General features: G+C 41.6%; 1 protein-coding gene across 1 annotated transcript in view; it reads right to left on the reverse strand.

The window, feature by feature from the left end:
• Positions 1 to 25,640, reverse strand: part of CAPN8 (calpain 8) — a 197,606-nt gene that overhangs the window by 39,178 nt on the left and 132,788 nt on the right. The window contains exons 11-13 of the mRNA XM_078649840.1: positions 17,026 to 17,237; positions 10,304 to 10,340; positions 87 to 152 (exon numbers count right to left, since the gene is read on the reverse strand). Of these exons, the coding sequence (XP_078505966.1) occupies positions 87 to 152; positions 10,304 to 10,340; positions 17,026 to 17,237 (315 nt within the window). The remainder of the gene's footprint in view (positions 1 to 86; positions 153 to 10,303; positions 10,341 to 17,025; positions 17,238 to 25,640) is intronic.

Here is a 25,640-nt window from a genome sequence, read left to right on the forward strand (position 1 = left end):
CTGCTGGTGGTAACACTCTGCTCCACTGAAGGTCCTTTAAACACAAGTGTTTCTTACTGACCCGTCTTCTCTTCTGATCCACTTACCTGTCCCACCAACTTTTGGAACAGACTCTTAAACTCTTTGTCATCGATGGTGTCAGTTTCGTGAGGCTGTGGAAGAAAAACAGTGTTAGTTTGGGGCAGCCGCACAGGATGCCGGTAGTATGCACCACAGCAGGCGTAAAAGCAGCCCAACCATTTCATGAAACAAGTGAGGCAGTGCAGTGACTTGTCAATCAGCTGTCACCATGAAAGTGACGCAGAGTATAAATGCACAACCACAGCCCAGTGAATAAGAAGTTAGCACCCCAGGCGTGCTGGCTAATACATTGCCACTCTGGACTCCGTGAATGAGACATTACCACCCTAGGCTTGATGACTAAGACATTGCCCCTCTGGACTCCATGAATAAGATATTGACACTATAGGCTTAATGATTAAGACATTGCCACTCTGGGCTCTGTGAATAAGACATTGCAGCTCTAGGCTTGATGACTAAGACATTGCTACTCTGGACTCAGTGAAAAAGACATTGACACTATGCCACTATAGGCTTGATGACTGAGACATTGCCACTTTGGACACTGTGAATGAGACATTGCCACCGTAGGCTTGATGACTATGACATTGCCCCTCTGGACTCGATGAATAAGATATTGACACTATAGGCTTAATGATTAAGATATTGCCACTCTGGAGTCAGTGAATAAGACATTGACACTATAGGCTTGATGACTAAGACATTGCCACTCTGGACTCAGTTAATAAGACAATGCCACCCTAGGCTTGATGATTAAGACATTACCATTCTAGTCTCCCTGAATAAGATATTGCCATCCTAGGTTTAATGAATAAGACATTGCCACCTCAGTCTTCATAATATGACATTGCAACCTGTGTATCAAAGAATAAGATATCGGCAACCTCAGCTCACTGAATAAGACATTGATAATCATCAAGGACAGACCAGGACAGGACACCCTGTTCTTATCATCTCAGATGATTTGGATTCTTGTTGGTGATAGAAACCTTAGACCTGTGTGAAGAGTCCCTTCCAAGGAGCCCACAGCCCAGGACTATAATAACTGCAGATTGTTCACTATTCAAATGACATAACATGCAAACCAGCTCTGAAATTAGAAACAAAATAGTAGACAATAATTATATGTATTCTTCCTGAACCCAATTCTTTCCAAACTCTTAACCTACAACCAGATTTTTGGTTAAGCAAAGTCTTGTGGGTGTGAGGGAAGCATTAAGTATGACCTCCTCTAACATAAAAACATGCACCTTGGCTTAAGACTCCTTAAAAGTCACAGTGCCCTGGTTTTCAGAAAGATGTTTAATGAATCTGGTCTGTGAGGTAACACTACTACAGAGGCCATATATGGCATGGGGAAGTCAGGTTTCGGTATCTTGATAATTTGATCTTAGATGCCCCAATCTCACAGGTACTGAGAGGAGAGGGTCCCAGCGTGTTAGAGGAAATGATTACATATAATTATCCATAGAATTACTCAACAACAAATGATTTTATCCACACAGTTTAATTGTGATGAGTTCGATCAGTGCGACTCGCAAAGCTCCGAGCGCGGGTTGCCCGCGCTCGGAGCTTTGCGAGTCGCACTGATCGAACTCATCTCGATTGCGGAATTCGCCAGAAGTTACGAACCTGCCAAAGTACCGATGGTTCATCTTTATGCCTTAAGTTGATACAGTACCACGCCACCGGAGTCTACCTGATTCATCGGCCTGACCAGACAACCGCTGCACGCGGACCGTTTGGTCCTTTGCCCCAACCCTCCCCTTATGGTCCTGATGAAGACCCCACAGCAAGGTTAATCGATCCTGCAACTTCTAGAGGGTCGAAACGTCGACTGTTTGTTTTTACTGTGGCAACTTCACGCCAAAAATTGTATATACACTGTACTCTTTGTCGTATGCCTTCCTTTGAATAACAGTACTATGCGGCATGCAAGTTGTTGCTACTTTGTTGATAGCATGAATAAGTGCTCTAAAGATTGATTTTACTGTCACTTACTCCCACCACTGCACGATCTCCTCACCATCACGTTCCCTTTTCCCTCCTCGGGGCACTGTATGATGTTCAATACAGTTGATTTAATTCTTTTGACATGATGTATATCAAATATACGTTATCCCACTGTGAATTAAACTGTGTGGATAAAATCATTTGTTGTTGAGTAATTCTATGGATAATTATATGTAATCATTTCCTCTAACACGCTGGGACCCTCTCCTCTCAGTATCTATACAACCCAGGTCCCAGTGACTTAGATGGTGTACAGTCATAATATCGAGTCTTTTATTTCGACTGGACAGAATATCGAGTAAAAAATATAGAATGGACATAATATCGACTAGACATAATATAGACAACAAAAATATCGACTAGAGAAAATTAATATCGAATAGAATGGACATAATATCGAATCAAAAATATAGAATGGACATAATATCGACTAGACATAATATAGACAACAAAAATATCGAATTTAAGGTAAGTTAATAATAATTTTTATTTTTTGTGTAATATAAGTCTGTAGCGGGTTGTGGGTTTATAGGGGAATAGGGTGGGAAGTAATTTAATTCTAATTAATTAAATATGTTAATTTATTTATTAATATCTATTTAGAATTAATTGTTAATTAATTATTAATTGGTAATTAATTAAAATATAATTGGTAATTAATTATAATTGATTAATTGATAAATATTTTAATTTTAGTAATTTATTTTCTGTAGCGGGTTGTGGGTTTATAGGGGAATAGGGTGGGAAGTAATTTAATTATAATTAATTAAATATGTTAATTTATGTATTGATATTTATTTAGAATTAATTGTTAATTAATTATTAATTGGTAATTAATTAAAATATAATTGGTAATTAATTATAATTGATTAATTGATATATATTTTAATTTTAGTAATTTATTTTCTGTAGCGGGTTGTGGGTTTATAGGGGAATAGGGTGGGAAGTAATTTAATTATAATTAATTAAATATGTTAATTTATTTATTGATATTTATTTAGAATTAATTGTTAATTAATTATTAATTGGTAATTAATTAAAATATAATTGGTAATTAATTATAATTGATTAATTGATAAATATTTTAATTTTAGTAATTTATTTTCTGTAGCGGGTTGTGTGTTTATAGGGGAATAGGGTGGGAAGTAATTTAATTATAATTTATTAAATATGTTAATTTATTTATTGATATTTATTTAGAATTAATTGTTAATTAATTATTAATTGGTAATTAATTAAAATATAATTGGTAATTGAAAATAAGTTATTAATTTTTAAATTGTAAATTAATTTATTGTTAATAGGTAATTAATTAGTATGAGTAGGCAATTTTTATAATTAAATAATTTTATTTTGTATTTATAAATAAATATTTAATATTTGTATACACTTTTTTAATATTTTAATTATTTGTAATTGGTATTAATATTTATGTTATTTATATATATTTGTGAAGTATTTACTTTCCCTACTATTGCACTCTCTGAAGTTGGAATAGTAATTTTAACCCCTACGCTATCCAACACTTTCCCTACTGTTGCACCCACTGGAGTGGGTATGCAACGTTTACAACGCTACTTTTACTATGCACTACCATTACAACAAAACTTTTAAATTGCAAAAACTTTTACAACGCATACATTTACAAAGCATGTTTTTAAAACGCAGATACCGTTACAACGCATACTATTACAATGTAAGTATTAGTAAGTATATAATTATTTTTAAAAGGTTATATGTTTGGGATTTTGGGTAAAGGGGTATTTTTAGGGTTCAGGGTCAGTTTTCAGTTTTTGGGTAAAGGGGTATTTTTAGGGTTCAGGGTCAGTTTTCAGTTTTTGGGTAAAGGGGTATTTTTAGGGTTCAGGGTCAGTTTTCAGTTTTTGGGTAAAGGGGTATTTTTAGGGTTCAGGGTCAGTTTTCAGTTTTTGGGGTAAAGGGGTATTTTTAGGGTTCAGGGTCAGTTTTCAGTTTTTGGGGTAAAGGGGTATTTTTAGGGATCAGGGTCAGTTTTCAGTTTTTAGGTAAAGGGGTATTTTTAGGGTTCATGGTCAGTTTTCAGTTTTTGGGTAAAGGGGTATTTTTAGGGTTCAGGGTCAGTTTTCAGTTTTTGGGTAAAGGGGTATTTTTAGGGTTCAGGGTCAGTTTTCAGTTTTTGGGTAAAGGGGTATTTTTAGGGTTCAGGGTCAGTTTTCAGTTTTTGGGGTAAAGGGGTATTTTAAGGGTTCAGGGTCAGTTTTCAGTTTTTGGGTAAAGGGGTATTTTTAGGGTTCAGGGTCAGTTTTCAGTTTTTGGGGTAAAGGGGTATTTTTAGGGTTCAGGGTCAGTTTTCAGTTTTTGGGGTAAAGGGGTATTTTTAGGGTTCAGGGTCAGTTTTCAGTTTTTGGGTAAAGGGGTATTTTTAGCGTTCAGGGTCAGTTTTCAGTTTTTGGGGTAAAGGGGTATTTTTAGGGTTCAGGGTCAGTTTTCGGGTAAAGGGGTATTTTTAGTGTTCAGGGTCAGTTTTCAGTTTATGGGTAAAGGGGTATTTTTAGGGTTCAGGGTCAGTTTTGGGTTTTTGGGGTACAGGGGTACTTTGTAAAAATAAAGTAAAATTACATTTAAATTAAATTTATTTAATAAAATTAAATTATATTAAATTATATTATAATATTTTTTATTAATTTATATTCAAAAAATTATTATATACTTACCAATACTTACGTTGTAATGGTATGCGTTGTAAAGGTATATGCGTTGTAAAATCTTGCGTTGTAAATGTATGCGTTGTAAAAGTTTTTGCGTTGTAAAAGTTTTGTTGTAATGGTAGCCGTTGTAAAAGTATGCGTTGTAACGTCATACATCCCTGGAGTGGGAATAGTAATTTTAACCTCTACGCTATCCAGCGCTTTCCCTACTGTTGCACCCACTGGAGTGGGAGTAGTAAATTTGACCTCTACGCTATCCAACACTTTTGCTAATGTTGAACTCACTATAGTTGTAACAATACATTTTAAACATTTTCTAAAATGTTATATATGTTTATTTAATAATATGTTTATATATATATATATATATATATATATATATATATATATATATATATATATGTGTGTGTAATTTTTGGTGATATAATTTTTTAAATTATATAAATTATTTATTAAAATTACATTTTTTTATTAATTATTTCTAAGTTTATATTAAATATATTTATTACTATATTAGTTTTAACTTAATTTTAAGACATTTAAAAAAATCGATATTTTGACAGTCTATATTTTTGTAAGTCGATATTTTGGAGTCGATATTTTGGTACTTACCTGTTTGAAGATAGGGAGTCGATATTTTGTCAATCGATATTTTTGACTCGATATTTGTGTATCTCGATATTTGTGTCGTCGATATTATGTCAGTGATCCGACTTATATGGGTCAACCCCCCTTGTTCATATACCAATCTCACAGGTGACTAAGCAAGCATAAATTGTGACCTATGAAAACGATGCTCTATCAGTATCAAATCTCGTCCATGGCAGCTGGGCCTCTAAACTATACGCTCCAAAAACACTACCGCTCTACTTTTCATCATGAATGAAACCATACATTAAGCACCAATTAATGCAGTTCCGGTTTGGCCTAACCCACTAACGGCGTACAAATATGGCCAAGGATATAAAAAAGGAATTTCTACAAATTGTCGTTTTTGCAACCTAGCGGAAGAAAATCTAATTCACATTCTATGCATTTGTCGACCCCTATTTGCCCTACGAGTCTTCTGGCTTCGTCCGATCTGGCTTTCTTTCAACATTAGGACATGTCATGAAGAATTAGAACTGTGTATAAGGGGCGACTCACCTCAGATGGCCACCCGCTTTGTAAAATTTATGTTAGGAATCAAAAATTTACTACCCCAAGAATGAACTTTATTCCCTAAAATTATCTCCCTTTTCTTTTATGTGCTGCTTACAGTTTTCCTTTTTTAATCGCAATTACTGTCTGTATAAATTGCAATGATTTTAATTAATTATGCAAATAAAAATACATACTCAAAGGTGACCATGACCTAATAATAATTAGGCAAGTCATTCTGTGACCTCCATCTGAGTGGAGAGTTTGTGATCCAGCTTCATAGTACAAAGGACACATCACAAAATTAACGAATGGTCACAAAAAATTGGTGCCCAACTTGTTACCACTTGATCACTTGTTGCTACCAGTTTTTCTGTGCATCTGGCCCTGTATCCCCTTTTTGTTAAAGACAAAAAACTATGTATATATGACTGGTTCTAAGAGCAGTATTGCATATTTTGTGCATGTGATTAATTTTGAGACCTGTAATGCAGAATGCTATATTGGTCTCAAAGCCAAAAAACTGACACACTAGTTGTGATTGAGACGGCAGTGCTAAGCACATACTGTCCACTATCACATTGCCTGGTTGAAGTAACAATTCGCAGATGCTACAGTGTGACCTTCAATAATTGTGTTTTGTTTCCTGAGCTCATTCTGGGCTTTTATTTGCACCTGAAAATACAGATGCACTTGGTTGTATGTCCTGCGAAACATAATTTATTTGAGGTTTGGTTTGCAGATTAGTGAGTCATGGGTTAAATTTGAATAAACCATGTATTTTTTAAATGAAAGATCCCATATCTATAGTAATCCCACAGTAGCTAAATCTTTTTGACCTGTTGTGAACATGGCTTAGTTATATATTTTTTTTAATCACAGTGGTAAAGAGCAGAGGGCACACTCAAATTGCTATACTTTTGTGCTGTCTTATTTGTGTCCTGTAATGCTTCTAATGCTCTGATTGTGTAGAATTGGGTCTCTCCCTTCTTAATGCAGCTGTAGCTAAAACCATGCTGCCATAGCAATAATACAGGAGAAGGTAGGGGTGTGTTGACTGTACCGAAACTAGTATATGGTTTGTACATTTACGTAGGTAGAGCTGGTGAGCATCAAGCCGTAGACGTATACCACATGCTAACTGTCTCACAATCAGCCCATACACCATCCATAGAGATGAATAAGAATTTCAGATGTTATCTTGAGGATTAGATATTTGGGGGATCCCATATAATTGATATGTGCTTACATCTAGTTTTGAGAAAATGTCAGACTTTTTGTGGAATTCAGAACAAATTCAGAGGGGCTCCTGAGACTCTACGATTGTTGCAGATTCCCGGACTACTTGCAGGTGCAACGATTGGCAGATATAGATATATGAAGGCGAACAGTTCTGTATTATATATTTTATGCAAATGCACTTAGAAACATTATCTCTTTCTCATGTGTGAAAAAGGTTACACTGTGGAGAAAGCCTTTCTCCTGTGCTCCAAGGTGGGTTCTTCCCTCATCGGTCAAAACCAGAATGCACATTTAGTTCTGCCCCTCAGTACATGTACCAGAGTATTTGGCGAGATAGAATACTTGTAAAAAGTTGACGAATGCAGACAAAACTGAGTTTGTGGGTGTTGACCAGTTTTGACAGGTTCATCCATTCTGGAATGCCTCCAGTGCCCCTGCTAGGAGTAGATTTGCTTACTCATGAATTTCACCCTAATGGCCATGTTTCTCTCGGGCAGGACCAGCTTAAATGCTACATTTTAGGATCACAAACAGCTTTGGGAATCTGGTGCTCTTAAAGTCAGAGGGACACTTCTCAGCTGCTTCTGCATTTTGTCATTTTAACCTTTTGTTCAATTATTGGACTCGAAGTCCCTATGTGCTGCCTATTTAATTGTTAACATGTTTGATGCTAATTGTCAAATATATTTAATATAGCCCAAATGTACCTACTGTTTGGTAGGGCTCATGACTACTGGACGAATGATTGGTGGCCACCTGAATTAGGCAATCCTCCTCAACCCAAAAGGATGTTAAAAAACCTATGCATTTTAATTGACGACAGCCTCTCAATGAGAGAGCAGGTGACATCTACATGCAGCACCTGTTTTGGGATAATGGGCATGTTGAGAAGAGTATTTCAATGGCCTCCTCTTCACACAAGAAAGACTCTCATGCAGGCGCTTGTGGTTAGCCGCCTAGTTCATAGAAATGCCCGAATGGCAGTGGCAAATGACCCGCCTCTGTCTAGACCACAAGTAGTGCAGAACATCACAGCCCGTCTTGTCCTCAAGCTTCCACCTTGCACCTCTTCTGAACCAACTCTTAGATCACTGCATTGGCCTTCTATTAGGAAGCAAGCGATTTTCAGGCTTCTATGCCTGGTACATAGACATCTTTCAGGTAAAGGGCTGGGATATCTTCAAAACAAGCTCTCAAGCTATCGGCCCACCAGAAGTTTGAGATCCAAGAATCAGTTCTTGCTCGTCCCACGTCACATTCGTACAGTCAGACGTGGCGGTCGATTCTTCTTATTCCTGGGCCCTTTCCATTGGAACAGGCTTCCGTTTCCTATTCGGGTTTGCTCTGATTTTGTCTGTTTCAAAAAGCTACTTAAAACCTGGCTCTTTTGACCCTATTTCTTTTTTTTCCTCTCTCCTCTGGGACTGCATTTCAGTGCCGAGATACCCCTGCATGGGTGATTCACTGCGCTATATTAAGTTTCGATAACATACTTAGGACCTTTGAAATGCAATGAGTTTAGAAGATATAGCTCTGTTTGACCGTGACGATTTCTTAGGCTGTAACCACTCCTAGGTTTTCTATGCATGAGCTCACATGCGCATAGACCTGACCCACACCAGACCACTGGACTCAGACCATGAGGGGCAATTTAAGGCAATCTTCATATTTTACCTCAATTTAGTTATGTTCAGACAGTAGAAGGCAATTCTACGTGAAAAATACACTGAAAACTTTAGATTGCAACGATATAAACTTGTTAACACCTACGGCCAAAATGCATACCAGATATGAATACATCCCAGGAATAGTTTTAACCTGGTTCAGATTTCTAAAAACAGCTCATCTTGCTCCCCACACCTTGTAGCTCTTGGATCACTGATAATTCCAGCTAGAGCCCAAGTACATTTTTGAACAAGAACTGGATACTATGTTTAAGCCTTTGCAGTATTTTTTAGGAAGATATTTATGTATGGTAGAGATGTTGGAAACTGATATTTGTGTGTTTTTTGTTGTTGCAGTCTCAGTTTTTTTAGTCTTGATTTTCACATGTTACCATAGCGATCATCCAACACATGGACATCTGCTGGAGATAGCTAGAGGAATCATCTTCGGTCCCTCTGAGCACTGCTGTAGCCATCACTGGTCTCAGCAGCCATGAAGGCAGCAGCCACAGGAACAGATAGGAAACTGGGATTCTAAAGCCCTGTGAACTTTCTTTAGTTTCAGAAAATAAACTTTTGAGGGTCTAAGGGAGGTATAAGGGGCAGAACCAGTGAAGTCATCGGGGCAATAGAGCGAATGATATCCAGGAGCAGCTCCTCCGGTTGAGCGGAGGGAGCGTTGCCGCACAAACAAAACCTCCAGGCCAGAGCTGAAAAATAAAATGGTAATAAAGTTTATTTATTACCTTTTTATTTTTCAGCAACCGACCCATCCCAAACTTGGTGTTAAGACGGGGTGGGCCATAGCTGCTGAGTGGCAGCAGGGAGCTTTGTGCTTTCGAGTTTAAAATGTGCATGTCTCTTTGGTCGGTCGTCTTGCGATGGCCAGCCAGGCATGTGCATTTTAAACCTCTCTAACCGAGCAGTCTTAAGTCAGCTGGGTTATAGAAACCAAAGGCCTCCAGTGCTGTTGGGATCGCAGATAGAGGCCGCTCCCACCCATCTTAGCGCTGCTGTCATGTTGTATAAGAGCGCTAGGATTTGCTTTGGAGTCGAGACTCTGCTTGCCTCGAGGAGAGAAGGATCGAGGAGGGCAGCGCTCTCATAGAAAAGGTAAGTGTCTTTTATTTTTTATGTTGTTATGTGCCTCACCACTGTCTGGACATGCAAGCCGCCACTGATGATATCTCTCACCCTACCCCTGGTAATTTGATGAATGGCCATTCTTGATTCCCATTATTGGGGAAATGCTGTTTGCCTGTATGACTCCCAGTGGCCTGGCTGGTTCACACAAGAACTTACCTTGACGTTACAGCAGCAGAAGGAACTAGAGTAAGCAGAAGCAATAACTACATAAGAGCAAAACCTTCTGTGATGATGGTCATATAGTTTTTCTGCCATATGTGATGCCAGCTAGAGGGCATGAGTATGTTGTACTTATGCAATGTCAGCTGGTTTTAGCCATTTGGTGCTTACCTCATATGGTTTGGCTTTGACTACATCACCAATTTCCCTGAAAGACATAAAAAAAAGAAAATATAATCTGGTAACAAAGGTTTACACAGTTTATATTTCAAATAATGGAAATTTCATATAAAGTGACAAAACTGTGAAATTATTCTGAGGCTCTCTAGTTGCCCTTGTGGTTCTCAAGTGATCTGTAGTCCAATGCAACTGTTCTCACTGGCTTTATTGCTATTGCTGTGTCTTGTCTGAGGCTCCTGGAGTTGTGGTCCTACTGTTTATCATCGCTGCCAGCAGCGGAATGACCATTGCTAAAAGTTTGTCATGGCTGCCAGCAGCGGAATAATCATTGATAAAAATGTATAATGACTGCCAGCAGAAGATTAATGGTCACAAAAAGTTTATCATAGTTGCCAGCAGCATCTGCAGGCACACTCGCAGCCATCTACGCTGCGGTTACGTGATGGGTGGGCGGCGGACAGAGGGCGGGCCTGGACCGACAAAGAATGGGCAATGATATTAGCCGGACCGACATATATCCCGCGCAGCCCCCGCTTCAAAATCATACAATTCTATATTCTACACCGCGCTTACCTGACGCCTGACAAGATAAATAGATACTTTGCCACAACGGATGCTGCCTGCCCGCGCTGCTCTCTGGCTGGAGCAGACCTCTTACATATGCTGTGGCATTGCCCTGAACTGCGCACATACTGGAGCGAGGTCGTGACGCTCCTCACACGCAGCGCCGGAGAGCAAATACCACACACGTGGGAAGCATGCATCTTAGGATTGTATAAACGCACGAAACTCAACAAAGTGCGGACCCGCTTCTGGGACATGGGGCTCATAACGGCTAAACGCCTGATCACCAAGCACTGGAAGGCAGCGACCCCCCCCCCCATGTTCATCATTGGCGCGCTTCCTTCACTAACTGGGCGCGAGCGGAGGACACGGTCCTTCTTCGAGAAGAAACAGCGGGACTCCGCAAATTCCCTATCGCCCAGCCTTGGAGCGACCTCCTAAAGGCATTCCATCACGCCTGCCAGGAAAGGGGGTTCACATGAGACAACAGGCATCATAGACATAGTGATACTAACCGACACTGAGAGCGAATGCAGCCCTGCACCCCTCCCCCCCTGCCCACGCGCCTCTCGCCGGTCAGAGACATACAGCCCTGGGTGGGGATGCTACTGCCTCCCCTCTACACGTTGGACGCCTCTGGGACAATGAGTGCGCGCCGTTACCCTGGCCCTGACATACCTGCGCCGGCAGTGGACACTAACACCAAAGGGGGAGCCGGCCCACCCCCCCCTTTCCCCCCCCCCCGCCCGCCCGTCCACCTGCAGGGGACAAATTACCGCATAGATGGCCTGAGCCACCACCCTGACCACCGCCGACTTGCGCCCTGACCCTACACTGCAGATATTGCCCACATACTCTTGAATGAGACGGGGGACTCGCACCCCTCCCCCGCCACCATTCCCCCTCTCTTCCCCCCCCCCCCGCTCGGCTGTCCCTGTGCGTTACATGAAGCCCCGCTGGGCCCCACCTTACAACAGATGCCCCACATCGGAACCTGCAATGATCTCCCCCCCTCTCCCCTCCCCTACTATTAACACCTTCCCCGACCCCCGGTTTTCCCAGCCACTATATTGGCGTAGGGAACAGTTTGTTTACTGGTCAAGTTCCCTGACCGGACCCATTTTCCTTGTTTTGAATGAAGACACAAGAGATGACACGTTACTAACAGGAGACAATCCCTCGGGACCTCATGCCACCTGCGAATTGCGGAGACGCGATGCCACTCACACACTGCAAGAGGTACACTTGGACACCTGGCTACATACGTGTTGCGCAGGGATAGGACACTCTGTTTATTGGACGCTGACATGTCCCTAGCGCCCTCCCAGTGATGTAACTGGGAGGCCACACAGGCACCCTACTGCTCAGTAATTTGAACCCTACCCGACATGGCTGCGGACTAACCCTGCTGACTACACCTGCTCACTCCTATGCCTCAGTGAGCTATACTGATACACACATTGCCAATACAAGAGCAGCAACACTGACTCAGCATTGGAGACGCATATATAACCGACTCCCCACCCCCTTTCTGACTACCCACAGCTGACTCACACACGACCTATGGGACTTTGGGAAGTTACACTCATGAGGCAAACGCTGGGTGACCATTGCGTCACGAATCTTGAGGATAAAATGTAAAACCATGAGATCTACCGTTAACGTCATTAGTAAACAGATGGTTATACAAGCTGTCATATGAAACTCGCCGCCGGACCCCCGGGTTGTCGGCTGAATGGCTGTGTCATCCTGTTCAGAACCAAGCAAACTACTGTATACTCACACAGTCTTTGCGGAGGTATGGGCTGTGATATGTATGATAACCACATACTGCATAATAAAGATCTTTTAAAACCCCAAAAAAAAAAAATAAATAGTTGCTAGCAGCGGATTAACCATGGCTAAAAGTCTATCATAGTTGCCAGCAGCGGATTAACCGTGGCTAAAAGTTTATCATAGTTGCCAGCAGCGGTTTACCAGTGTTTATGGATAATACAGGGGAATCAACAAATACCATGGCCGCCGAACAACGTGTTGCCTTTACAAAGCATGTGGAACAACAAATGCGTCTGAACCACGCATTCCAATTACAACGTTAATCGTTACAACGACGACAACAACTAAAAGTTTGTCATGGCTGCCAGCAGCGGAATAATCATTGATAAAAATGTATAATGACTGCCAGCAGAAGATTAATGGTCACAAAAAGTTTATCATAGTTGCCAGCAGCATCTGCAGGCACACTCGCAGCCATCTACGCTGCAGTTACGTGATGGGTGGGCGGCGGACAGAGGGCGGGCCTGGACCGACAAAGAATGGGCAATGATATTAGCCGGACCGACATATATCCCGCGCAGCCCCCGCTTCAAAATCATACAATTCTATATTCTACACCGCGCTTACCTGACGCCTGACAAGATAAATAGATACTTTGCCACAACGGATGCTGCCTGCCCGCGCTGCTCTCTGGCTGGAGCAGACCTCTTACATATGCTGTGGCATTGCCCTGAACTGCGCACATACTGGAGCGAGGTCGTGACGCTCCTCACACGCAGCGCCGGAGAGCAAATACCACACACGTGGGAAGCATGCATCTTAGGATTGTATAAACGCACGAAACTCAACAAAGTGCGGACCCGCTTCTGGGACATGGGGCTCATAACGGCTAAACGCCTGATCACCAAGCACTGGAAGGCAGCGACCCCCCCCCCCCATGTTCATCATTGGCGCGCTTCCTTCACTAACTGGGCGCGAGCGGAGGACACGGTCCTTCTTCGAGAAGAAACAGCGGGACTCCGCAAATTCCCTATCGCCCAGCCTTGGAGCGACCTCCTAAAGGCATTCCATCACGCCTGCCAGGAAAGGGGGTTCACATGAGACAACAGGCATCATAGACATAGTGATACTAACCGACACTGAGAGCGAATGCAGCCCTGCACCCCTCCCCCCCTGCCCACGCGCCTCTCGCCGGTCAGAGACATACAGCCCTGGGTGGGGATGCTACTGCCTCCCCTCTACACGTTGGACGCCTCTGGGACAATGAGTGCGCGCCGTTACCCTGGCCCTGACATACCTGCGCCGGCAGTGGACACTAACACCAAAGGGGGAGCCGGCCCACCCCCCCCTTTCCCCCCCCCCGCCCGCCCGTCCACCTGCAGGGGACAAATTACCGCATAGATGGCCTGAGCCACCACCCTGACCACCGCCGACTTGCGCCCTGACCCTACACTGCAGATATTGCCCACATACTCTTGAATGAGACGGGGGACTCGCACCCCTCCCCCGCCACCATTCCCCCTCTCTTCCCCCCCCCGCTCGGCTGTCCCTGTGCGTTACATGAAGCCCCGCTGGGCCCCACCTTACAACAGATGCCCCACATCGGAACCTGCAATGATCTCCCCCCCTCTCCCCTCCCCTACTATTAACACCTTCCCCGACCCCCGGTTTTCCCAGCCACTATATTGGCGTAGGGAACAGTTTGTTTACTGGTCAAGTTCCCTGACCGGACCCATTTTCCTTGTTTTGAATGAAGACACAAGAGATGACACGTTACTAACAGGAGACAATCCCTCGGGACCTCATGCCACCTGCGAATTGCGGAGACGCGATGCCACTCACACACTGCAAGAGGTACACTTGGACACCTGGCTACATACGTGTTGCGCAGGGATAGGACACTCTGTTTATTGGACGCTGACATGTCCCTAGCGCCCTCCCAGTGATGTAACTGGGAGGCCACACAGGCACCCTACTGCTCAGTAATTTGAACCCTACCCGACATGGCTGCGGACTAACCCTGCTGACTACACCTGCTCACTCCTATGCCTCAGTGAGCTATACTGATACACACATTGCCAATACAAGAGCAGCAACACTGACTCAGCATTGGAGACGCATATATAACCGACTCCCCACCCCCTTTCTGACTACCCACAGCTGACTCACACACGACCTATGGGACTTTGGGAAGTTACACTCATGAGGCAAACGCTGGGTGACCATTGCGTCACGAATCTTGAGGATAAAATGTAAAACCATGAGATCTACCGTTAACGTCATTAGTAAACAGATGGTTATACAAGCTGTCATATGAAACTCGCCGCCGGACCCCCGGGTTGTCGGCTGAATGGCTGTGTCATCCTGTTCAGAACCAAGCAAACTACTGTATACTCACACAGTCTTTGCGGAGGTATGGGCTGTGATATGTATGATAACCACATACTGCATAATAAAGATCTTTTAAAAACCAAAAAAAAAAAAAAAAATAGTTGCCAGCAGCGGATTAACCATGGCTAAAAGTCTATCATAGTTGCCAGCAGCGGATTAACCGTGGCTAAAAGTTTATCATAGTTGCCAGCAGCGGTTTACCAGTGTTTATGGATAATACAGGGGAATCAACAAATACCATGGCCGCCGAACAACGTGTTGCCTTTACAAAGCATGTGGAACAACAAATGCGTCTGAACCACGCATTCCAATTACAACGTTAATCGTTACAACGACATGTGTTAGGTAAAGCGGTGTTGGACTTTAACCCCTCCGCTGCGCCGAACGTTCCGCGCTGGTGCGGACCATTCTATTGTGTGGGCGGGGCCGGAACGTTCAGTGGACGTGCGCAGCACTGTCGAGGTAGTGCACGCGACGTCCGCTGAACGTTCGCGGCACGGAAGGGGTTAAAGTCCACAGCTTTCCCTACTGTTACAGGGATTGGAGTTGAAATAATAAATTATACTATTCCAAAGTCCAGCGCACCCTAAAGCAAGTCATTATAACAACTTGCATTGTAAATAGAAAGGCACTGCTCTGCTGAGGCAGCGCCAGGTTTGACAGGGGAAGGAGGAAGTGTGGGTGATCACATGCTTCGAAGCAGCACTAGGTCAGCAAGAGACCAGTCCTGAGAGCAGGAAAGCAGTTGGGAGAAGTGTCAATCTGCTTTATTGGTGTAAAGGCAGATCCACTTTGAGGGAGATCATGAAGCCAATTCAAAAGCACATTAATGAGTACGAGTACAAGTACTGCAGGGATCCTCGTATATGTACTCTTGCATGCTTTCGTGAATTTGCCCCATAACCACCAACTTCCTGTTAGTAAAAGTACAAAGAGCGTATTCTCCACTCTATTTGCACTAACTGTAAATAAATGTTCCAGAATATTCAATTTTTATTCCTGTTTTAGATGCTCTTGAACCCATTCACAAAGGCATATAAGAGTGTGTAAAAGAATACCACGGGAGCACTACTTTATGTACTACAAAATGCCTTTGTGTACATACAGCTACTCACCACTAACACACTGGAAGTTCCATGCACAACCAAATTTAAGTTCACTGGTGACGGAATACCCTACTCATTTTGTTGAAGTCAAGCAATTAATGTCATTTCAATGGACAGCCCAAATGATTGTTCTGGCCGAGACCTGGACATGATTTAATTGGTTGCAAGCCAACTTTCTCTCACCTATACAGGTTGTGAGTTATTTTAGACACATCTGCACAGAAAGATGGCTACCTCTGGCACAAGCTTAGCATAGGGCATTCCGTTAGTTCTAAAATGTTAATCATGCCCAAATGGCGAGAAAACTCCCATTAATGAATGACGTCAGTCTCGGGGGTGATTACAAAAGGTCATGAACAGTGGAGTCTGGTACCTGAGTGTGGCCTGGGATCTGGCACCCCGGGATCACTCGGTGTTTTTGTATAAAGACAGCAGATGAAAGAGATGCACCTAACCAGTACTATTTCAAGTTCTCAGAGCTCTCCCCAAAAGCAACTTGGTTCCATCTACTCATATACCTGTGCTTCTGATGGAAGCCTCTCTAAACTGGCATAAAGCTCAGCCTTAAATACCTACTTCTGTCCCAAACCTTACGTCAGCTCCTCTTTTCTAGCTGCTGGTCTTGTCCTCTTTGCTCCTAGAGCTGATCGAGTTTGCACTACTCATGCATCTTGAGAAATCCAAACAAATTAAGCAAATGATATTCCACCATAACCTCAAAATTCAATTCAGTATTCATAATTGGTATGACTGCCTGGAAAATTGAAGTGATGACAAAATACAAACAAAATGAGATGAGAGCCTCAAAGGATGACTTTTTGAGATGGCCACTAAACTGAGTGGTGCATCTGCTCCCAGATGCTGCTGACGACTTACATTGCTTTGGCCTGTTTCTCCGTGAAGACTCGTAGACAGAAATCTCCATCTTTAAAGGGCTCAAAAGTGGATGGCACCAGGAGGTACTGCCCCACGGGCAGCTTGAGGCGCTTGGAGACCTCCCGCAGGTTGATGTAGGTATCGGACCGGGCCGCCGCCTGATTCCTCATGAAGAAGTCGCGGTTTAAATGAACTTCTGTGTGATTTTCAAACTGTTTTGGGGGACAAAAAAAATATATAAATCCTTCACAACACATAATATTTAAATCAAATTAAGATAAAGGTGTATTTGGTCACAGCAGAGTTCCAGTGAGAAATGGATAACACTTTTAAAATCACATAAAACAAAAAGGTCAATGACTAGACCTATCCTGGGTCCTGTGCTAAGTCACTGCCACACTGCACCCATCTATCTGTCCTGTCATCCATTCACCCTTTCTTCTTCTTTATCTGTATATTCTTCCATCCATTCACCTCTTTATCCTTTCACCCTTTCATCATTTCACCCTTTCATACTCCCTTGCACCTATTTCTCTATTTTCTTTTGATGTTTTTTTGCGGATGGGACTCTTTTTTCAGGCTGTTCTCCAACTCCCTCCGCTTCCAAGTAAGCTGTGTTTTCTATGAAGCACGCCACATACGTAAACCTGACTACTTTCAACGCGATTCACAACTTTTGTAGTAAGCAAGAAGTACTCCCGATGTACTCCTTGCTTACTTTTGGGGGCCTTTTCAGAAACTGCATTTTGTATTATGTTTAGTAGTACCGCAACAGTACTACTCACTCACTACAAAATGTTATTTACAAAGCTATGTGAGGAGGTCTCCACCTCCGGCTCTCCAATCTTTTATGCGCAGAGATCCTCGCCCTGACAACAGAGATCTCTGCACACGTATTCCCGATTTTAGTGGCAAATGTGAGAGGTGGAGTGGCTGGAAAATTGAGAATACTTACTACTAAGTGGGAGGGGCTTTGGGAGGTCAAAGGACGGCTAAGGAGGGGTTTACACAAAAAAGTAAGCCCGTTCCTATTTACAACCTTCACTTCTAAAGTTACTACAGCCAACTATGACCCAAAATAGTAGTAAATATACTCCAGCTCATGCCTTGAGTAAGTCCAGCAATATATATGGCCAGTCACTGGTACTGCAACACACCCCCATAGAAAATAATGGATATACGCCCCACAGAAAATAATGTCAAATATAATGTACATTTTTCACTTATTAAAAATATAAACATTTAATTAAATGTTAAAATATGTATGTATAAATAAACAATAATTATAATTTTATTATAACCATTTTAATAACCTTTTTAATTTGAAAATGAATGCAACTTTAATTAATTAAAACTAAATTATATTAATTTAATTTAATTCTCTCTATATATTTTTATTACTTTTGCACTATGCAATAAATACATATAAACATTTTACTTTAGGTGTTATTCAAATACATCTTTAAAAAATTATTTTAATTTAATTTGCTGTGTTTAATTGAATATTTAATTAGGTCAATATTGTTCTCTCTTTTTTATTTTGTTCTTCATTCAAAATACATATATACAAACAATTATCATTAATATTTAACAAATATTTTACTGTAGCAAACAAATTTAAGTTTAATCAAACTTTGTAGCTTTTTTCCTATACTTTAACAACGGGAAATATTCCATAAATTAGGCTCTGGGTGGAGACATGTAAGTGTACACTTTGTAGTAAATTTACACCCATAAATTGTGAATAGCCCAAAATAGTAAATTTAGTATAAAGTAGAAGGGCACATTTATACGTGTAGATTCACTCTTGTATAAGCTTACCTCTGTGATTAGGCCCTTTCAAAATTAAGAATACTGTAAGAATAAATTATAGCAAAATCTTTGCGCGCCCCTGGCCTGTAAAGAGAATATGCTCGGGGGCACCGTGCAAAGAGGAGCACATTCCCTCGAATGGAAAGAAATCCAAGACACTCACAAAGAATATTGAACACAACAATAAGTATTTTCTGGTTATGGACCAAATCAGATTAGATTATTCAGTGGCATTGTTTAGGAAAATAATCACATCCCCCCTCTCACAATCTTCCTACGATCACAGACTCCTTTCAATCTGGCCTTACCCAACTGTGATGCTGTCTTTATGATCCTCGCTGTATTTTGTCTGCACTTATTGTCATCAATTCACAATGTGAAACACACCTGCAAGTCTCAGTATACTCACTTGCTGGCTACATACCCTATTGCTACTCCCAGTGGTCACCTTCTTTTTGGGGTCAAAGATCACACTTTTTAAATGCCTCCAATAAAATCAAATATAGCTAAGAACAGAAATGTATGCTCAAAGCAGTAGGTGAAAATGATAAAGATTTCAAGGACGCATTTTATCAAGACTTTCATTCCATAAAAGAATGTCAAAGACTTCCCTGGTCTGTAATCTCAAATAAATAAGGTCATATTTGCAGGGTCATTAAGAGAAACACCCAGCCGTGCCTCTCTGGTGTCACTATGCGCATTGACACCAAGTCAATATTGCAGACGCCAAAAATCAACAGTGATTCCAATTTAAAATGTGTTTATTATACAGGTTATCACTTCCCACTCCTGAGTCATGGAGGTGGTGGTGTAAAGAAGGCGAGTGCTTCACTGAGGGTGTACAGTACATTCACCATGGTAAACTAGGCCATGGGTCAGGAGCGTAAAAACTGGTTTGTGACTGGGTGTTTTATCGGATACCGACAACCAGGGTGTCACCACATGAACAAACAAAGAGCATGATTGGGCCAGCAAGCACCGACTGGCCAAGAGGTGACTCCACAGTGAGTGGTTGGGAGGAGGAGTATCGCGTGGCACAGTAAATATAGTCTTCGATGGTCTTAAGTGTTCCTGGTTTGGAAGTCTCATGCCTCTCTACATGTTGTTCAGATTTCTGACCTGGGCACTTTATGTCTCCTTATCCATAACGCAGTGGTAACAGCAATTGCTGCTTGCACACATGTACACTTCTGCCGCAGGACTAACAACAAACATGCCTTTTTCATTGTTGATTCTTTGTGGAGAGCCTTTCATGGAAAGGATGGCTGAGAGACGACCCAGAGGGCCCATACAGAACCACCCGTTGCCTCTGCACATAGTGTGCCCCTGTATTTCTGCACCCCCTGTTCCTGCACAGGAAGACAGGCTCACTATGGTCCATTTCTTCCCATGCAGGTACGTGCTGTGGCGCTCCCATCACAGTACCTTTCTAAGGCTTTCCTTTCTGCCTTAGAACATCACTGCCGTGGACCGCCAGCAGCACTGACCGCCCGCCAAGATTAAAACTGTAACTTGGCGGGTGGTCTGACTACGGGTTTAGTGGTTTTCCTGCGGGCGCTCAGGTGGCGGCCTGAAGGAATACTACCAAACTCGTAATCAGGCCCTTAGTCTCTAGTAATACTACAGCTGAAAGGTGGATGTTGTCTTGGTAAAGGGCCACAATAAAATCATAAATACATACAGCTAACACTTCACAGGGAGTAGTTGGCAAAATGGATAGTTAGCCTTGGGCCTGATTTAATATAAAAACACCAATTAGCATTGTTGTTTTTACAGCTCCTGAGAAACAACTGTGCTCACAACCAAAGACTGCTGGTTTCCTCCAACTGCTGACTCCATTGGCATCAAACAGGACATACCTCTTTTGGGATCTGTAAGAGAAAATACAGCAGTGTAAAAACATTAGGAATTTTAACTTAAGTAAAAAATATTTGACATGAGCAAGAGATGTTCAATTTAAATAAAAGAGAGTGTTTATACCTGGGACTAGTTTCTTATACATGAATCTTGTTACTGAGCCAGAGGTTAACACATTTCTAGCACATGGTGTCAGTCTTCTATCAGGCATTCATTTTTCTCACCATTGAAGCCTGAGGTGCAAAAGAATGACTACTTTCTTTTTGTTACTGTAAACACAGAGCCCTCTACCTATTTTTTTAATTGTTTCTGAATCTTCTACTAGCATATTCTAGCCGAAACCTAATAACATAAGTAAAAATAGAGATTTATTACATGGGATAAAGTAACCCTTGACATACATTATAAGGATATTGCAAGTCACTGAGGAGTTCCGTGACTATATAGAGGAACAAGGCCAAAGGCCAAATTCCTATTTAAGCCCATAGAACTCTAAGGCAGAAGGTATTTTATTGCTTATAATACATGGTCACACCATCACCTTTCCCGCTATCCTTGGTGTCTTGCTCTTTCATGTTCACTGCAGACATGAAGTATAAAATCACAATCTGTACTACAAAATTACACACACCAAAAAGCAGTTACTAATTCTTTTAAAATATATACTACAAACAGTTTAATGTAAATCAGATGAAAACTTTCTGTGTTTCACATTTTGTAGAAGAATGGGGAAATTCGGGTTTTCCTATAATGACCTATTCCCATGGAAAAAAAAACACGTTGCAATAAATATCTCCTTTTCACTGATCCCTTTTAATTTTTGAAAGAACTTATCAGAAGTAGGAAAAGCCAGTTCCTGTTTACCTTGTTTAAACTGTAGTTGTAATTATGGTCCTTGACCTGCCTTTCACCTTAACTGCTGGCTCTTGCAATAAGAATTGTAACAACATAACTCAAGTATATTAACTTATTACAGTAGATCAGCTAAGCCATTTCTTTATTAAAGGTGACTAGAAGTGTCACAGCTCAACTGTAATAAGGAGATTAAACACTGTCTTTTATTCACGGATTGCAGGCTCCTATGTATTATAAAATAATACTTGACATGCATTGATTCACCTGCACTGTCCTCTAATTGTCCTCCTATCTATCTAATTGTTCACATTACCTCCATAATAATGCATCCCACTCATATCTTATGGCAGTGCCCTGAAGGTTCCCTCTCACCCCTGTAATCTTCATTCAGTACATGGATCACCTCACACTCCTGCTTACCAACTACAGGCTCAAGATTCATCTGGATGCTAATTATCCTCAAAAAAGTATGCAGACCATCCTAGATATTGCCTAGATATCATCCTGGCCTGGATTACAAGCACCTATTCCAAAGTTAAACCCTATAGAGACAAGTTATGCCAAGTACACCTGCATATCACGATTGAAATATCGATCTGAAAATATATCACATTGAATATATTGATGACCACTATATCATCACGATAAGCTGATGAGGTGGCCAGAATAGTAAATTTATGCTGGTAGTCAAAATGTCAAAATACTGGATGCAATATTATTTTAGGTTGATATTTTGATCATGATATAGTGAAATACTGTTGTCATGTTTATCACCAATGAATGCGAACATGCTCTCTGAATAGCTTGCAGCAGATGTATTATCCCCTTGAGACAGCCCAAATATGATATCTTTTGGCTTTGTCACAGACTTAAATCTATCCTAAGAAAGCTCGCATTGCTATGAAAACACAGACCACGTGGTACCAACCACCATAAGATCTAAATCTTCCTCCCCATATCATATTTCAAAACCATCATACACATCTTGGTCCACTCACATCTGCACATCACCAAAACCCGGCTCACAGGACTCCCAATGGATTGCTCCACGCCACATCAAAGAGTTCTAGATATTCAAGCATACACTTCCCACCCTGCACGACGTACACATATTCCACTTGAAGTATCATTCTCAAGACGTGCACAATCATATTTAAAGCAGTAACAAACAACACTATACTGCCGCAGGTACGCCTCACAAAAATCAAGGAAAACAAAAAAGTGATGACCTACATCAGGGCATACCCATCACACTTAAGGTGTTGCACTGAGGAAAGGAAAAAAGTGAATGGTGGGATGCTGGATTTAATGTCACCCACTGCTGATTACTCTGTGCCATGTATCAGCCCATCATTTTTGTTGCCCCCCATGCCACTTCAGACATAGATCCCTTACTCACTGTGCAACAGGACTCAAGCTATACCTTACTGACAAGGCCTAAGTAGGCTGAACCTGGCCTTGGTTGCTTGTGTTACCATCTGAAGGAGACCGGCCTGCTGTTAGGACCGGACTGATCATTTTGGAGCAGAACTGCATCTGATATTTCTTCTGGTGGGTTTGTGTCTAGTGTAGCAAGCATTTCATCAATCATTTGTTGCTTATTGTGGAATTTGTGGTTCACAAAAATCAGGGACAGCACCAGATTAGAGATGAAGAAATGTGAAAAATAAGAAAAGACAAAGAAACAGGCCTCTGCATCTACTGGCCCAGAATATGGAAAACATACCCCAACATAGCAACCATGCCTCATCTTTCCTGTTGATCAGATAATATCTGAAGACATATCTCCGCCAAGAGATTCTAATTAACTGATAAATTACAACATCACACTTATTCCGCAGCCAATTAAAGGCTATCTTCCCTCCCCTTCAACTATGTACACAATCTTGAATCGTCTACCTTCCCAGCTCTTGTATGCTGATGCCTTAATGGGGGCCATATAAATGCTTGCAGCAACCCTAGCACTGCATCCTTTAGGCTTTAGTTGATGTATCATGGCTGCTGCGGCACTTTATGACCTGACTGTAAAAGAAGCCAGATAATTAATGAAGGAAATGCAAATCCATGAACTAAATTTGAGTTCTCTAAAAGTGTGCTCCTAGGTCTATCTGGAGATAGAAAATGGAGTGACACTGGCTTTTTTTTTGTTCTAAATGTCATTCTGAAGACATGTTGCTAGCAGCTGGAGAGCAGCTATTTAGGTTATGTGACTAACAGGCACATGCATCAATATTGCTTTTTTAGATTCCTTAATTGCGAAAAATAAGGAATCGCAATTAAGGAATTGCAAAATGCAATGCATCAAGAAATCGCTAAATAAATTGCGATTTCTTAATATTCCTTAATTGCGAGTCGCAAATTGCGAGTCGCAATTAAGGAATACCTCCCCATTCATTCCTATGGGCCTAGAGGCCCATAGGAATGAATGGGAAGACATTCTCAATTTGCGATTCGCAATTAGCGAATCGCAAATTGAGAATGCGATTTCAAGGGTGCAGGGGTGTGCAAAGGACACCCTGTTGCACCCCTGAAATCAATCTGTGCACATATGTTGTGCACACACAACTTTGAGAAATGCACAAAAGTGAATTTTTCAAAGTTTTCGCAAATTACCATGAGGTTCAACCTCATGGTAATTTGCTCCCCCTAATTGCGAAATCGCAATTTTTTAAAGTTTCATGCATTGCATTTAAGGAATCGCAAAATGCGATTCCTTAAATGCAATCGCAATTTGAGAATTCGCAAATATTTGCGAATTCTCAAATTGAAAGGCCTTCACCTTTCATGCATTCCAAAAGCAGATTTTGCGATCGCAAACGGCCGATTTTTGCGATTCGCACCGTTTGCGATCGCAAAATCCTTTGATGCATGTGCCTGTAAATCTTTTCCATGGTCAAAACTAAAGTCCTCCTTTTACACAACAATCCATTTGATGGTATTCCAGACATAACACTCTCTTGTCCGGGGGCAATGAACAGTATGTGATGCTGAGGAAAACACACATCTGATAGGTGCAATGCTTGCAAAGATCAGAGCCACTGGAAAGATCAGTGCCATATTCCAGGCCATTGTTTATCACCCACAGTTTAGACCAGACATACAAATAAGCCGTGGTCCTGCTCCAATAGGAAAATTCCAGTCCAATTTGCCAAGTGTGCCCCACCTGAATGGGAACACAAGCAGCTCCAGCCAGGTTTAAGGTTTTGGCCTTTCTAGGTGTCTTGATAGCTTAAAGCAACAAGCATAGGACCCACGTCTCGGCATACACAAAGGTGATGCGTGGAATGTTTTCAAACTTCTCAGCCAGTCTCATGGTGGGCATAAAGTTTTTCATTTCATATCAATGGAGTACATTGGGCCTCTTCTCCGGATCCTGTTCAGAATTTTGTTTAATATCCATGCCTAAAATTTGAATATTCAGTAGGACACTTGTCCTTTTCTTGCGAAGAGGATCACCCAATGCTTAGCTCCATCTTTTGCCGACGTTTGAAACTAATGAGAGCTTGGGCAATCTCACCACTCGCCACAGATCTAGAGCAGTTGCATGACTGGGGAGTTATTCTCGTCCTTTTAAAAAATCCTGACTACAGAAATCTTTAACTAGAAGACAGGAAGCATATTTATTCATTTGTGGAGTTTCAAAAAGCACAAGCCAGGTACTGGTTGCGAGATAGAGCTTTGCACAACATGGCAAAAGGGTAAAATAAGAGCCAAAAGTCAATCAAAAGTTAGTGGGTCTGAAGATAAAGTATTATCATAAAAGGTATATTAATGGTAGTAATCTAAACAATTGAGCAATTACAAGCGCCACCGTAGATGGGTCTAATTGGTGTATCAAGGCTGTCATGGGCACTCTTGGATGCAAAGAAAATGGACTCAGCTGTGCTTGGTTTGGGCACTAAAATACAACAATAATTGGTTAAAGGGGTCTCCACATCCATGCGCTATGGGGCTACTGCACCTGCTGCATTAAGGATAGCTATACAATGAGTGAGTGGATGATATTACATCCAGGATTAAGTAAATAACATAATTATCAAAAGAACCTCCCTAACATACCATCCTCCATATTGTAATGAACCTACTCTTGG

This window comes from Lissotriton helveticus, chromosome 6, assembly GCF_964261635.1.
Source record: "Lissotriton helveticus chromosome 6, aLisHel1.1, whole genome shotgun sequence".
Taxonomy (NCBI): Eukaryota; Metazoa; Chordata; class Amphibia; order Caudata; family Salamandridae; genus Lissotriton; species Lissotriton helveticus.